Source organism: Mus caroli, chromosome 13 (genome assembly GCF_900094665.2).
Source record: "Mus caroli chromosome 13, CAROLI_EIJ_v1.1, whole genome shotgun sequence".
NCBI classification, from domain to species: domain Eukaryota; kingdom Metazoa; phylum Chordata; class Mammalia; order Rodentia; family Muridae; genus Mus; species Mus caroli.
Window position 1 is genome coordinate 19,517,358 of NC_034582.1, and position 16,385 is coordinate 19,533,742.

General features: G+C 40.7%; 3 protein-coding genes across 3 annotated transcripts; 2 read left to right on the forward strand and 1 right to left on the reverse strand.

The window, feature by feature from the left end:
- The first annotated feature begins 140 nt into the window (after window positions 1-140).
- LOC110308104 (histone H2B type 1-F/J/L-like) lies at window positions 141-8,272 on the forward strand. Its single transcript, XM_021180457.2, has 2 exons — window positions 141-580; window positions 7,960-8,272. The coding sequence occupies exon 1, from the start codon at window positions 190-192 to the stop codon at window positions 568-570; it is 381 nt and encodes a 126-aa protein (XP_021036116.1). The 5' UTR covers window positions 141-189; the 3' UTR covers window positions 571-580; window positions 7,960-8,272.
- A 146-nt stretch (window positions 8,273-8,418) lies between these two features.
- LOC110308098 (histone H1t) lies at window positions 8,419-12,415 on the forward strand. Its single transcript, XM_021180450.2, has 2 exons — window positions 8,419-8,525; window positions 10,498-12,415. The coding sequence occupies exon 2, from the start codon at window positions 11,563-11,565 to the stop codon at window positions 12,187-12,189; it is 627 nt and encodes a 208-aa protein (XP_021036109.1). The 5' UTR covers window positions 8,419-8,525; window positions 10,498-11,562; the 3' UTR covers window positions 12,190-12,415.
- Window positions 12,416-13,698: 1,283 nt separating this feature from the next.
- LOC110308114 (histone H4) lies at window positions 13,699-14,079 on the reverse strand. Its single transcript, XM_021180469.2, has one exon. It carries the CDS (start codon window positions 14,057-14,059, stop codon window positions 13,748-13,750), a length of 312 nt encoding a protein of 103 aa, XP_021036128.1. The 5' UTR covers window positions 14,060-14,079; the 3' UTR covers window positions 13,699-13,747.
- Window positions 14,080-16,385: the final 2,306 nt, after the last annotated feature.

Here is a 16,385-nt window from a genome sequence, read left to right on the forward strand (position 1 = left end):
ATTGATATAGCCAATAGAAAATCTGTTTCTGGAAACTTCATTTGCATAATCCCACCCATCAACCCACTGCTTTTTCTTCTTCCAATTAGCTGAGACTGGTTCGAAATCCTTCATTAGCATAAACGCCCTATAAGTAGGAGAAGTCCGTTCCCAGCCCACACTGAGGTTCCTGTGTTTGGAAATCCTAAGATGCCTGAGCCNGCGAAGTCCGCTCCCGCCCCGAAGAAGGGCTCCAAGAAGGCNGTGACCAAGGCCCAGAAGAAGGACGGCAAGAAGCGCAAGCGCAGCCGCAAGGAGAGNTACTCGGTGTACGTGTACAAGGTGCTGAAGCAAGTGCACCCCGACACCGGCATCTCCTCCAAGGCCATGGGCATCATGAACTCNTTCGTNAACGACATCTTCGAGCGCATCGCNNGCGAGGCGTCCCGCCTGGCGCATTACAACAAGCGCTCGACCATCACGTCCCGGGAGATCCAGACGGCCGTGCGCCTGCTGCTGCCCGGGGAGCTGGCCAAGCACGCCGTGTCGGAGGGCACCAAGGCCGTCACCAAGTACACCAGCTCCAAGTGATCCGCGCCAAGTAAGCCTCCATACCGAATTCCAAAGGCTCTTTTCAGAGCCACCCACTTTCTCAAAGAGAGAGCTGTGGCAGAACACTGCTTTCAGTTTTACCCCGAAGCAGATGACAGGTGCTTAGAAGTCTTAAAAGGCAGTGGGATACTTTTACTTGGTTTCAGTCTTGGTTACATTTAGCTGCAACCATTTTGTTTGTTGGGGGAAAAAATAGCCTTGTCACTTCCGGTGAGGCGGACTTGAGTCCATCAGAACAAAGTTGTAGGACAGGGGTGGCAGACTTTTGAAGAGGATAATTGTTGCCGCTAGGAAGTTTGTCTTTAATAAGTTGCATGTTTTACTTTGGAAAGAAGTGTCTCCAAGACTGTTTTCGCTTTAAAAGTATTAAACAGGACGGGTCTGTAACAAAGGACAGGCTTTTCATTTGTAGATTTAATATCAGATTACCGAGCTACCTGGCATGAAATCTTAGACCAGTATCTTGGTAGAGTATTATAAAATATGATCTGGAATTATCAAACTTCTGGCACTGAAATTCTGGTAAGAAACGGAATTGAATTGTTCAAATGCAAATGTAACACTTTACCGTACTTTGGCCAAACTAAATTTTCATAGTCCCAGTGGCGTGAAAATTTAGAGAAATGAGAAAATCCGAAGCAAGCAGTGGGGAGAGGCTGAACTGGAAGGACTTAATGCAAGAAATTCCAAAACGAATGCCATTGCTGTGTCTGTTGACTTAATTCAAAATATAAGAATTTCAGAGTCATTAGCGGAGTTTAGTCCTCTGCTTGTCCAAATGAAGGGCAAATATTTCCATCACTCTAGTTGCCTCCTGAACAAACTTGGCCATAAATACTGACTCCCTTCTTCCAGCCCCACTTATCTATCTAAGCTTTTATCTTGCCTGTTCGAAGAAACTACTGTAGCTCGCTCTCTTCCCCACAGAAGTTAACAGCATGTTATCATCTACATCATTTATTTCTAGAAGCTGTGCCTAGATATGGTTTAGGATTACATTATGAGCTAGCAGTGTGGGGAACCTTTTCAGCCTTCTGCCGCCGTATGTCTCCTTCGTGCTGCAGCTTTGTTCTTGCACAACTCTCCTTTTTCTGGTTTGCATTTGGTTGAATTGTTGCCAAAATCCACAAATCAGGCTCAGAAGTGTATAAAAAGCATCCAGGGTTGAAGTAGATTGATACTTTTCATTTGCCAGCAATTCATTGTTGGTGATTTTTTTCACTTCTGCCTTTGGTGAGATTCATGTTGTTTTTTGTTTGTTTGTTTGTTTGGCCTGTCCTTTTTTATCTCCTTCCAAATTCTATGTCTCTGTCTCTTGGTCCCCCCTTCTGCTCTCTCTCTCTCTCTCTCTCTCTCTCTCTCTCTCTCTCTCTCTGAGAGAGAGAAAGAAGAAATCAGTGAAACAGCAGTATTTTGTCTCGACATTTCTAAAAGTCACGATTTGGTAATTCCATGCCAGATTGTCACATGCAGTGTTATTGGCTATGTTCTTTTTATTGCAAGGTTCCAGAGAGGAGTGAGAAAAAGCAGAAACTTGCCTGTTGAGGCAGAATGTTTGCTTCTACTATGTATAAAACAGTACTGACAGTATTACTTAAATCTTAATGAGTTAGTTTATTATAAGGGATATGGCATAACAGTAGAACGTCTACCAAATTTGAAGAAGAACAAGAGGATCAGTCCTGTTCTGCACAGTGCTCTCCTGACACGACCTCTGACTTAAAATCAATACTTCAATAGATACCTATGTCTTTGTTCATTGACCTTCAGTCTTTTCTGTTGTCCCAGTTAGCTCCTCTCACTTGCATAATTGCTGTGAATATTTCCTATTTTATGAACATAAATTTGAGCACATTGTCTATCCCAGCAGGAAATGAGTAAGTTATGTGATTTAAGTGTAAATTGGTTTGTATATAGGGTTTTTAAAAGTATATCAACTTTAATTAATTGAAACCCATCAATTATTATAAATTATTTCACATTCTTAGGCATTAAATTAAGGTGTGGCCTCTTTTAAGGTTGGATTCAAATTTACCTAGTTCTAGTCATAATTGCATTTGTATATTTTTTTGTTTACTTAATAATTTGACTTTTGGCTTAATTGTGCTAAGATGGATCTTTTATTATAATAGAAAAGTGTTAGCATAATAATCTAGTTTACAGAAGCTACGGTTTGTTGTATAAAAAAGACTATGTTAAGTTTACAAACTTTTTCCACTAAATTTATTTAGTTGAATAAAATCACTTTTTAATATAAATGACATACCTTGAACTAAATCAAATCACAAAGTAATTTTAAAAATGGAATTAAAACTTAAATAACAAGTGGTAAGGACTTAACATGTCAGGTTAAAAACTGAATTCACTGGCAAATAATTACTTTAAGAACTTAGGTGAATCATAAGTGGAGAGAATTAGTGTCTTCTCATTAAATACTATGCAATTTCTAACTTAGAGGTTACAACACATAAGACATTGGAATGTTTGCTCTGTGCAAATAGCCTATTGTTACACAGGTTATAACAAATAGCGCTTAGCAAAATAGAAAACACAGATCTTTCCATTGAAAATGATGAGATCCCACTTTAGATTTGTAGGATTGAAAGTTACTGGAGAAATACCATGGCCTTAGAGAATCAGGCAGGTTTGGGACTTGTGCTTGTTAATGTATATATACAGGAACACCATTGCTTGCTTTGTTTAAGGTATGGCTTTAATTGCTATCAAGTTTCCTAGCTACAGAAGAAAACATAATTATACAGGATAATGATTATGCTTAGTCTATGTTTTAAGGGAGTTGGCATTGTTAAGTAATATAGTAATTCACTTTAGCACATAATACTCAGGGGTGTGTACCACACTGTCTCTGTTTTCTATTTATGTAGCTGGGATTTGTCCTCATATCTTAACGTAGTGATCAGTTGGTTACCAATCTTAAAGTTCATAACAATAAATTTGACAGGATGAGTTTTACACCAAAAACCCATTTTGAGTTTTTTCTCATTTATCTCTTGGTAACAACCAATTTTCCTTTACACTACAAAGAAAGGTTAGGATTCTAAAATAATCACTGTGTTTGAGTCCCAGGGACTGTCTGCTTGTAATCAATTCTTTTTTGTTTGTTTGTTTTTGTGTTTGTTTTTGTGTTTTGAGACAGGGTTTCTCTGTGTAGCCTTGGCTGTCCTGGAACTCATTTTGTAGACCAGGTTATCCTTGAACTCAGAGATCTACCTGTGTCTGCCTCCCAAGTGCTGGGATTAAAGGCGTGTGCCACCACCGACCAGCGTAATTGATTCTTTAAAAATTGTTTTGAAAAGAGTACTGAGGAGATAACTCACCGAGCTATATAAAGATTGGAGTTTACTTTTCAGGACTTGTGTAAAAATTGCCCGAGGTGGTGGTGGTGGTGTGTGCCTGTAGTCAGCATAGGAGAAAATGTGTGCTAATAATTAACTGAATGTCCTTGAGGTATTGGCAAATGGCACCGTTCTGACCTTGCACAGTACAATAATCAGAAGGATGGGTTGAGGGCTGAAGGAAACATGAAATGGAGAATCCTGAACTGAGAACTGGTTCACACAAGGATGCTGCAACCCATTGTTCTGCAAGGAGAAGGTGAAGCCTCTGAGGTTGAAGTTAAGGCCAATCACAGTTTCTGTGCCTCAGTAGCATCACCTGTACCTTGAAGATAATGGTACTAGTACAGGCCTTCTGGAAGTAATACAACTGATTAGTGTAGCATTGCAAAGTATCTTCTTTGGGGTATGGGGAAAATTGTCACTAAGCGGCAGTGGAGAAGATACTAAAGACCACTGTTTTTTGTTTTGTTTGTTTTGTTTTCATGTAAAAAGCCTATTGCCAATTCTAATATGTTGAACTTAGAATTTCAAATTAAGATAGATAAAAAGGAAAGTTGTCAGAGAAAGGTCAAAAATATGTGTTCTTTTTTTTTTTCCTTTAAAAGTTACATTTTATCTTTTTTTTTTTTTAAGTCGACTTCCTCCTTCTACCTGTGACTCCCAGGGATTGAACGCAGGTCTTTAGGCTTGGTGCCAATCACCTTTAGTCTCTCAAGCCATCTTGCCAAGGTTAAGGTTAAGGTCTTTAATCCATCCATATACTGTCTGCTGCTATTGTCTGGCAAATGTTTATACATTTTCATTCTTATATTAAAAGGGCTTTCAGCTTAATATCAAAATCTTGGGAATAGTTCATCTATCACATTGAGAGATAGGATTTTACAAAGTATAGATAAAATGTCAGGTTGAGAGAAAAGGCATTCAACCCCTGCGCCCTGGGTGGCTAAGCTCACAGACAATGAGCCAACAATACAGTTGCTTTTCATCTTTTCTTCAAGGCAGGGTAAACTCAGTTACTTAGATGCTAAAAAAATCATCTTGCAAGCATTTAGGTACTGTGGTTGGTTATAAATTAGGAAAAAGGAAGTGAGTCTTCTTAAGACACCTTAGTTCTGAGTGGAAAAAAAAGAAGTGGCCAGGGGTGGGGGTGAGGTTCAGTGGTCAAGTGCCTGCTTTTGTAGAGGACCTGGGTTCAAATTCCAGTACTCACATGCCAGCACACAACTGAGTGTAGTCCAGTGGATATGATGCGCCGTTCTAGTCTCCACAGGTACCAGCCTTGCAAATAATCCACGCAGGCAAAACTAAAATTAAATTATAAAATATAATTAATATAATAAATTATATATAACAATATAATAATATAATACAATAAAATTTAAATAATAATATAAATAAATCACAAAATAAAATTTAAAAAAAAGTGGAGTATTTCATTCTCTTAGAGAATTACGTAGCCCTAAATAGTAATGTGCAAATTGTAGAGTATGTAGAGTTCATGGCCTGCTCTTGGATCTCTCAGCTGCTGGCTTGTAATCGATGAAGAGTTTGAAATGACAACACCTGTCTCGTTCTGATAAGACAAACCTGTCAAAAGGAGGCAACTCAGTACATTCTTGACCTGCAATCCTGGCTTCTTCAGCTGTTTCCTATTCCCCAACACTAAACTCTCTGGACCCAAGAGCAACAAATTAAAACAGAAGAACAATCTGATGGAATTTAGACTCACCATGGGAACCTAACAGTGTGTCTGTGAGGCCATGTCTGCAAAGATTTAGCCCGGAATGGAGGCCGTGATCTCACAGCCCAGTCTGTCATGATGGACCGGACCTGGAGTCACAGTCTGCCCTCCCTCCTTCCTTCGGCTGCTTTGTCACAGTAACAAGAAATTAAGTAATAATAATAATAGATCTTTATTCTCGCTTTGCTTTTTCTTCCTCCTCTCTATTTTCTTAGGTATATTTTTTTCTCACATTTTCTCTACTCTCATTGGCCAAACTTAGAAAAGTTCGTCATTTTAATTTTCAACAAATATGCATTTCTATTGTTAGATTTTCCTTAAACAATTGAAGTTATGGATACCAGGCTCTGGGTTTTATACATACTTTTGGATTTTAATATACTAAAATAAATATAAAATTCTTAACATGTGTAACATATATTATAAAATTGTTTAGGAATTCTACATAGATGATTCAGGTTCCAAAATATTGGATAGAAAAACAAATAAAAAAACCCAAAACACTAACAGTTGCAAGTGTGCATTTGAAATGCACTTTTTAGGGGTTGTGCATAAAGATAGTGTTGATGGTTCTAGACTCTCAAGAATCAAAGGCTGGTGTTTTGGCTCAGTCAATTGTAAATATAAAGAGATAAATGTTGGGTGAAAGCGATGGGCCTCACCATACACTGGCATTGTGGGTGTTTCTGGAGTGGCCTAAACACATGCTTGTTTTTCCTTTAGGACCCTCTACAATCCCTGGAGACACTTGTGGCTTGACCGGCTGGTTCTTTACAGCCTCTGTGCTCCGCTCTGTGCTCTGCTCTGCCATGTTGTGTATCCCAGGCACACTCCTAGCCTCTGCTTGTTTCTTGTCTTCCTCAGCTGCTGGATCTCTTGAATTTTCCCCATTTCTTTCTGTGTGGCAAACTCTTCCCCACCCTGAAGGCATCTGCACAGCCACTTCCTTCCTGGGCAGCATCTAATAATCCACCTCTTCCCAACTGCTCTGGACAGCAGTGTGCAGTCTGGACTTGGGGTTACTGTCTGTAACCTCAGTTATCCTTTGGTTTAGTTACCACAGTATTCCCAGGGCAGATCCCTCAGTCTGCTACACAGTAGGCACACCTACATGACAATTGAATGGGTCCAGTTTTAAAATAAATTGTAAAGGTAAATTCTACACTTTATATGTGTAGGTGACAAAATCCGAAAGTGCCTTCCTTTAGAGGTCTGCCGTTTTCTGACAGAAGCTTGTCAGAAACTACTGAAGAACTGCTCTGACTCCTTTTTTGTAAGTGTCTGCAAAATGGATGATGAAAGGAAGTCTTCCTAAAATGAAGCGACAGCTTGAGTATTCCAGGGGTCAAGTGAGAGTCACAATCACTTTCGATGGGCTTCACTTCCGGCCCACTCCCTGCCACGCTCATATGCCAGCCCACAGCTATTAGAGGGAATTATCTATCATGCAAACCCTGCATACATTTCTTGTACTGGCCTTGAACGTGTAGAAAACATAATTCAAGATATACTTTTGTTTACTTATCAAGAACAATTGGAAAAAAATTTTTATGACAACCCCTCATTTGGCTAAGCATTGTGGGGGGCACTTTTTCATTAAATACTTTTTATTTATTGTAAAGGAAGATAGAAGTGACCTCTCAAGCAGCTGCCTGAAGGGTGAGTATTTGAGAGGATGGAGGTTTCTGGAAACTTAATGCCTGCCTAATGTGGAAGTAGCAAACACTACTTTCTCAAACTGTTCTCTTACAGGAACACTTGTGGTCCTGTGCAGGCTGCTCCATGGGGCTGCTGGGGAAGCCGGTGCTCCCACCTGTACCATCCCTGCTCCTGGGCAGGGCCAGTGCTTTGCTTAGGAACAACCCTTGCTCTCTGTTTTCACCTGGCAGATTCCTCGGCTTCCATCAAAGGGAACTTCCAGGGGAAGACTAATTAGACAGAGCCTGCCCATTAATCCTTTACCCAAACCAGGCTCAAGGGGTACAGAGGTTGTTTTTTACTGCATAGGCCCAGCATCTATTGATACCTGGGTAAATCAATCTCTCTGTTGCTGAATTTCATTTTCTATAATCAGGAGGGGAGTAGTGGTAGTTAAGGTATAATGTGGTTATGATGACTAAGCTACTGAATAGTATTTATAGGCTTCTCAGAACAAAAGCGATCTCTAAGAAAAACCTCTATATAGTTGTCATTGTTCTGTCTTAGGTAGAACAGAAGGCACCTGCAGGATAGCTGAGTGAGTCAACCTTTCTCTCTCTCTCTCTCCAGGAGGAGTAGACCTGACATCGTTTCTACCACTCGTCAGTGCTGGATGCTGTAACCTCAAGATAGTGCAAATGGGTGATACTAGCAGATTAACCACCATAGTTTCAAAACTCAAGGAACAACTGATAAACATCTGGCTAGAAATTCTATAAAAATGTTCACTGTAGAAATTTGTGATAAGAAAGACACACAGAAGTAGAAAATGAGAATACTTGCAGCAAAATTAAAATGCTCCTAGCAAAAGAATGCTTTTAAGTGTTTGTCATGTATGGATATATATGATGTATATATAATAAATGTCATGTAAAGCAAAAAATGCATCATGTTATATCATGTCATAAGAATAATTTTAAGTAACTAGGCTCATGTTTAGAAATCATGATTTATGTATTCATACTTATGTGATTGTTTGTGTTTTTAGTTATTTTGAGTCTCTATTTTTTGTGGACTATTAGAAAGTACAAATCACAAATCTTTATAAATATTCACTTTTTTTTTTTTTTGACTTGAAAGGAAAACCTTAGATGGAGCAACTGAAGTGGAATGCGCAGGATGGAGCTACAGCACAGGTGTGTGTGGAAGGCCTGTTCTCAGTCCCTAGGACTGTTGTTCAAAGAGAAAATGAGAGAGAGAGGAGAAAGAGAGAGAGAGAGAGAGAGAGAGAGAGAGAGAGAGAGAGAAGGAGAGAGAGAAAGAAAGAGAGAGAGAGAAAGAGAGAGGAGGCGAGGTGGTGACTTGTAACTCCATGACTGACAGAGGAGCCTTGGGCAAGAAGATGGGGAGCTGAAGGGTAGCCTTGACTATACTGGGAAACAGTATAGTCATAGAACCTATAGAACCTATGCCACGTTACTTTTAAAGCAATAGAAGAATATATTCTGCCAATCTGTAAAGATCCACCTGATGCTTAGATGCCACTGATAGTTAATGACCTAGAAATTTTGTGTGTGAACAAGGGTCAGAGAAACCAAACGGATGTCAAGGACATAGGGTGCTATTTTCCTGGGGAAGACCCCATACAATGTCAGGAGGAAATCAATCTGGGACTCTCAACTGTTAGGGGTTTTGTTGTTGTTTGTTTTTTGTTTTGTTTTGTTTCAAATGAAACAGACTAGAATAACACATATGAATCCAGATATTTTATTAAGATACCTTGTTTTCTGAAGTGTGTGTGTGTTTGCGACAGCATATGCGCATGCGTGGGCCTGTGCAGGCCTGAGAGAAACAGAAACAGATTTTTTTTTTTGTCATCTTGCAACCAGAAGTTTGATTTCTCAGCCTTCAGTTTTTATTTCAGAAATACTTCAAATATAGACTTTCCTCCACATTGTCTCCTTTGAAACTGCCTTTGAAATTCTGAAGTTCCTGCAAGAGAGCCCCAACCTTATACTTTCTGTCTTCATCAGCAGTGTTGTTAATATTTATGTAAGACACAAGGCCTAGATAAAAATTACAATAACAGGATAGTTAATATTCTCGATCTTCTGATGGTTCTTGGGCCAGGGAATAATCAGCTCATGTACTCGCACAAATATTTAAAGGCTGTCACAACAGTCCTAGTGGGATTTCCATGGAGTAAGACCCTGAGCTCTGGCGGTAAAGGACATTAAGTCAGGAAGTTCAGGAGACGCGAGTCTGGAACCTTCACCTCAGTCTTAACTCCAAGTGTCAGGATAAACCTCTCAAACAAGAGTAACAAGACAACTTACAAACTGCTTAAGGACAAACACGTGACTTGGAGCACACACGCCAGCTCTCCCCTCTCACCCCTAAACAGTTTGTCTCTCATAAACAACCCTGTGAGTTCATTCCCCAAAGGAAATTCTTGAAGAGAAAGAAGTAACCTCTCATAAAATGTAATTAATTATTGACCTGCTTTATTAAAATTTAAACATGGTTGAAGTTTAAGTGTAAGTTCAAAACTTACAACACACACAACACACACAACACACACACACAACACAAAACACACAACACACACACACAACACACACACACCTGCAGTGCTAGATTTGAACGTAGACTCAACTCAGGCTAGACAGGCACTTTACTACCAAGCCTCGGGACCAGTGTTTTCTGCACCATTTTTATTTAGAGACAGTATCTTATGAAGTTTACTTACTCTACAGTCCAAGCTTGGTTTGAGCTTGGATCATAGATCAAGTAGCTAGGGTTACAGTTTGGCGCACCAGGTCTAGCCAATTAATTGTTAAGACAGAAGCACAAACCTTTTACTGAGACACAGGCATCTACCCACTCTCATTTTTTTCCTTAATAAACAACTTTTCTTCATATTGTCTTGAACTTCTCTGTAGCATAAATTGAGATCCCTGCCTCACAAGTGTAGGAATCTCCAGAAAGAACGTAGGCTGTGTGGCTACTGCATTGAGCCATATGTTCTACTTTGGCGACATAATCACACCACATGTCTTAGCATTCCCCATAATGGACTGGCTTTTATGCCTCCCTTCTACTTGAGTATCATGTTCCCTCTTTTTTTCTCTCTTCTTCTTTTGACATGTTATCATTTCCTATCCCAAGGTGACCTCAAAACTCTCAGCAATCCTCCCTCCCTAAGGAGGGAATTACCAGCAAGTTGCCACCATGCCCAGCAGTGAGCACATTTATTTCCAGACATGTTCCATGGATAAAGCTCCGGAAAGAACATTTCTCGAACACATCTGCAGAGACATCTACCAGCCTAGCTATGTTAAGAGATTGGAAACTGTGATTCCAGCTTTCTAATGTTATAATTAAGGGTTTGGCACCGTGTCTGCTCCTCTAGAGGCAGATAAGACATAAGAAGTGGGCTATGGGTGGTGTTCAGTTGGAAAGGAGTAGCAACCTTCTTCGACAATAGCCTTGAGACTGGCTGATTTGACCACGTAGGTGCCATTGGTAAGATGTTTATAACCGCATCCGAAGCCCTTCTCTTGAGATTCAGGCGGGGGAATAGCGAGCCTCTCACATGCTCTGTGGAGTGTTTATTAGGTCATGCTCCCTTCAAGAAGGCCTCACCTTGGAGTTTTGGGATAATTCTAGGAACACCGTCTAATTCCACAGTGAGACAGTCAAGACATCTGTGTTACTTCCGTCACGTATAAAAATAATTTTAGTGGGAATTGGGGCCTGCATAATTGATTTTCTTCACTAGTTAGAAGCCACATATGTAGAAGACCCCTCCCAAGATGTTGGATACATTTTCTACTAAAAGTCACTTTTGAGTTAGCAAAGAAAAGAGAAAGTTTTCTTCTTCCTTTTGAATTTGATTGAAAATCAAGGACTTTTCCCACTAGTTCTGGCATGCAGGTACATTTGTCAACAAAGGGTAAAAAGTCACGTGGAATCTAAGTCCCCGTGGGTCACCTGGTGTCATAACCTGAGCAATTCTGCAGTGAGCAGATATGCAAGATTCTACTTTTGGGGGGAAAAGAAACACAAATGTCCCTCCTCCAGGGGCGGGGGAGGCACCTGGGGATGCACCAATCACAGCGCGCCCTGCTCTATATAAGCCCCCCCCCCCCCCGCACGCCCCCCGCTACCCCATCACTGTTGGCTCTCCTTTAGTTGTTCTCATTGGGTGTAGTTCTTGTCCAGCTCTTGACAATGTCGGAAACGGCTCCTGCGGCCTCAAGTACCCTTGTTCCAGCTCCTGTGGAGAAACCTTCATCTAAAAGGCGAGGGAAAAAGCCTGGCCTGGCCCCTGCTCGCAAACCTCGTGGTTTCTCAGTTTCCAAGCTGATTCCTGAGGCCCTTTCCACGTCGCAGGAACGGGCAGGAATGTCCCTTGCTGCCCTGAAGAAAGCCCTGGCTGCAGCTGGTTACGACGTGGAGAAGAACAACAGCCGTATCAAGCTGGCCCTCAAGAGACTTGTGAATAAAGGAGTCCTGGTGCAGACCAAGGGCACTGGCGCCTCAGGCTCCTTCAAGCTCAGTAAGAAGGCGGCTTCTGGGAACGACAAGGGCAAGGGCAAGAAATCTGCTTCTGCCAAGGCTAAGAAGATGGGCTTGCCCCGGGCCTCGAGATCTCCCAAGAGTAGCAAGACCAAGGCTGTCAAGAAGCCAAAGGCTACGCCCACAAAAGCTTCTGGAAGCGGAAGGAAGACCAAAGGGGCCAAGGGCGTGCAGCAACGTAAAAGCCCCGCCAAAGCCAGGGCAGCAAACCCCAATTCTGGGAAGGCAAAGATGGTCATGCAGAAGACCGATCTGAGGAAGGCAGCAGGGAGGAAGTGAGTTCCAAAGCCAGTTTTCAAAAACCCAAAGGCTCTTTTAAGAGCCACTTACATACTTCTTAAAATGGCCAAACACTTTGAACCAAAGTTAAAGGTGGGCAGTTACTTCAGGTCGACCTGTCGTCGAAACCCTAGAGTAGAATCCCAGAGTCCCTATGTGTAGAATATTTCCAAATTTGGTTGTGTATTTGTGGCTTTACGCCAGAATAAAGGTCACCATTGAAACACGCAATGTCTTTCATTCTAGAATAAAGGTCACCATTGAAATACACAATGGATGTATTTCATTCTAGAAACGCCTCCATATCAAGGAAGGAAGTTAGAGATAACCCCAGTAGTAGCTCCTAAAATACTGAACTTAAATTTACTCTTTCAAACAGCAGTAACTGGTATCCAGGCTTTCAAAGCACCACTATGAACCCAGATATTCAGTGTTCAAGCTAGAGGTTATATTTTTCTTGAGTTGTATTTTTAGGATTTCCTGAGTGATGGATTAAAAAAATAAAGCAAGCAGTTAGCAAAAAAACAAAAACTAAAGTTTTTGCCATTGTGCGATGTGTCAACAAAGATCTAATTTTGTTCTACTTTTAGAAAGTAGTCCAATACTATTGATCTAACAGTTATTGTTGAAATGTTTTATGTATTTTATGAGAATAGCATGTAGGCTTCAGGAAACTGACAAAAGCCATATTAAAAAATTAAGGACTTCTTTATGAAAATGTTAGGGTTTGAGTTCAATGCCCCAACATAACAAAAACAGCACTGGAGAAGTCTAGGCTGAAGAACATAAAACAAAACAAAACAAAAACAAAAACAAATAACTCAGCTTTTAAAGTGATTTAGAAGTTTTATAGAGTGCCACAAATATTAAATTCACATTAAACTATTTTAGGCATTGGTATGAGGAATGACAAAAGATCATAGTAAGGTGGCTTGAGAGATTGTTCAGTCAAGAACACTTGATGCATTTAAAGAAGTTTGTATATCAGAATACACAACACAACAGCTTCTGACTCCAGCTTCCTGGAAGTAACGTCGCCTTCTTCTGGCAGATGGCAAACATTGCACACCCACAAGAATTTAAATTATCGAGTCACCCCACAACTAAGCAGTTTTTATATAAACATACCATTAGGTGGTCTCTAATATAGAATACTTGTGTGCTTAGGCCTTATTAATTGTATACAATGAATAACAGCCAGACGTCTTCAGTTTCTGTAGTAATCAGCTTTTGCCTTGCTTAGTTAGATACAACGGTTACTGCTCTCCTGAGCTTCTAGATGGCTCTAAAAGAGAATAAGCTCTAAAATGACCGCTATCAAAGTTAATTGACAAGTGACACGATCAGTGGAAAACCTTCAAAGGAAGAATTCTAAGGTAGTTCAGTATTAATTGCTGACAGCTCAAAATATTATGGGCTCAACTTCCCACCACATAAGTGTAGGACAGAAGCTACCTAGCAAGCTCAATTAAAGCTTCCGTAAAAGTGAACAACTCCATCTAGGAATCTGTGGGTGGCCCTGAAAAGGGCCTTTTGTTGAGTGAAAATCGTTAGTAGCTTAACCGCCGAATCCGTAGAGGGTGCGGCCCTGGCGCTTGAGCGCGTAGACCACGTCCATGGCGGTGACGGTCTTGCGCTTGGCGTGCTCCGTGTAGGTGACGGCGTCGCGGATCACGTTCTCCAGGAACACCTTCAGCACACCGCGGGTCTCCTCGTAGATGAGGCCGGAGATGCGCTTCACTCCTCCGCGCCGGGCCAGGCGGCGGATGGCGGGCTTGGTGATGCCCTGGATGTTATCGCGGAGAACCTTGCGGTGGCGCTTAGCGCCACCTTTGCCAAGACCTTTACCACCCTTACCACGTCCAGACATGGTTTCGACAACAAAGAGACAGCAAGCGTCCCTTTAAATAGGCCTTCTGCGGACCTGGTTGAAAACTAGAGCGTTAGGCGGGGTTTTCGAATCCGGGTCTTGGAAGGGGGTGGAGCAAAAAGGTTGCGTCATTGGAATCTGAATGTTTTCATTGGCTAGCAAGCCCCAGCTATTCTTTGCATGGGTGTCTCTTAAAGACTACATTTAAATCCCGCAGAAAAACTTCATTCCCTCCGCCCCACCCCGACCCCATTCTTCCTCGCGAAAGAAAGACTTATTGGGGCCATTCCACAAAGCAGACATACCTATTTCTCGTTTGCTTTTATTTCTATCTTGTATTAAATTAGTTGATGGTTTCTTTGTGAGGACTCAGGTAAAATGTCCAAAAGAGAGGTAAATATGCCAAAACTGTCCCTTGTCAGTAAAGTTTAAGCTAGTCCCCAGAAGTTTTGTTTGGGTAGACATAAACATTGAAAAGGCATCTCAAATTGAGCACCCTAACTGCAAACTTCATCTTCCCTTTCTTGAGTCAGAGACCTAATGACTCCGTCTATCCTCTTTTTTAATAAAAACTGAGAAAGTCTACAAAAGAATAAAGCTAGGTTATGGGTTATCCTCTACCTGCTGTGATTCCAAGTTTGTTTCCCTTCCAGCCCTTATTAATCACAGCATGGCTTGCTCAGCTTAAGAGAAGTGTTTTGTAGAGCTGGTAATTACAGTACAGGGCTAATACTTGATTAAGGTCATTACAAAGTCTACAAGGTTCTGGTGAAGCTTGTGATATGATTAGTGATGTCAAAACAAGGCTAATCTCCCCCCTCCCCCTTTTTAAAAAAAAAGGCAGAAGAGCAAGTAGCAGTAAGTCTCAATGCGGGTTTAATGTTGATTTTGGAATTCCAGATTTTAATTTAACAACGATGTAGAAGAGATGGCTCAGAAGTTAAGAGCATTTGATACACCCCCAGAAGGTGCGGATTTGGTTCCCAGAGCCTAAATGGTAGCTCACAACCATGCATAACTCTAGTTTCAGGAGTCTGATGCTCTTTTCTGATCTCAATGGCTCCCATGAATGCAGGCAAACTACTTACACAGACAAAGTAAATATAGAATTAATATTATGGCTAGTAACAATTTTTTTTAAAATAAAGCCTGCTGACCAAAATGAAGACTTTTAATTCCTGTGTGTTTGTTACATACGTTCATCACAAAAACTTTCTATCAGGGGCCCCAGCAAACTATCCACATCCAGAAAAAAAAAAGTTTCAAAATATTCCTGATAAACTTCTAAGTCTATGGTTAATAAAATTAACCATATTTACTTCTTACTGCAGAAGACAACAGAGGTCTGCTACCAGGTAGCTGTGGTAATTCCTTTTGTGGTTTGGCAAGAAATAGCGAGTGTCCTACCATTGGCTTTCTTGGGGTAGAGATAAGTATTCTAGTGTTCATCAGCTGAATTAAAATCCCAGCATAGGAGCTGGTGACATGGGGCTCACAACCAACCGTAATGAGATCTGACGCCCTCTTCTGGTGTGTCTGAAGGCAGCAACAGCAATACATAAATCTTTAAATAAAATAAATAAATAAATCTTTAAAACCCAGCATAGCCATTTTCTAACTACTAACCAGCAATTTCAAACAACCAGTTGAGTAATCTCCGTGATTTTTATAACTGAAGTAAAAACTAACAATGATAAAATGTGTTCCTCATAGAGCTCTTTGGAGGAATTAACATTGAGAACAGCCTCGCATCGATTAAATATTTAAATAAAACTACCTAAAATGTTATTTTTTTACAAAGAGATGGAGGAGTGGTAACGTGCTTACTTGGTATGTGTTAATCGTTGGGTATGATTCTCAATATAGAAAACTATTCTGCTTTAGAAAACACTCATTGCACAAAAAATGTTACTGGGTCTGCAAATTTTTATTCTGGCAAATGGGGTGGGAAGTAGAGAAGATTTTCCTCCTAACACTATTTTTTTTTCTTCTCTCCACTTTGGACAGTTAATAAGAAGCACTGAAACACTGCATCGGTGTGCTGTATGTAAAAGAGGAGGGATTAGTCACCATAGAGTAAACAAGTTATACTCCAAAATGTTGATTTGAAATTTCAGGTACCAGTCAGCCCATCCACCTCTCATGCTTAGAGCTTTTCAGAATGGCTTCATAGCCATTATTGAATCAGAGGGGTTTTGTTGTTGTTGTTTGTTTGTTTGTTTTGTTTGTTTTTAAAGATATTGGTTTAAAAGTAACCTTATGAGAAAATGTTGCACTGTGCCTGCACCATTCTTCTTTGAAGTGTGTCTAGGGGGTGCTGGGCTGG

Excerpts from the sequence above, each read along its gene's own strand:
- LOC110308098 (XM_021180450.2), top strand. The coding sequence starts at position 11,563 with ATGTCGGAAACGGCTCCTGCGGCCTCAAGTACCCTTGTTCCAGCTCCT.
- LOC110308114 (XM_021180469.2), bottom strand. The coding sequence starts at position 14,059 with ATGTCTGGACGTGGTAAGGGTGGTAAAGGTCTTGGCAAAGGTGGCGCT.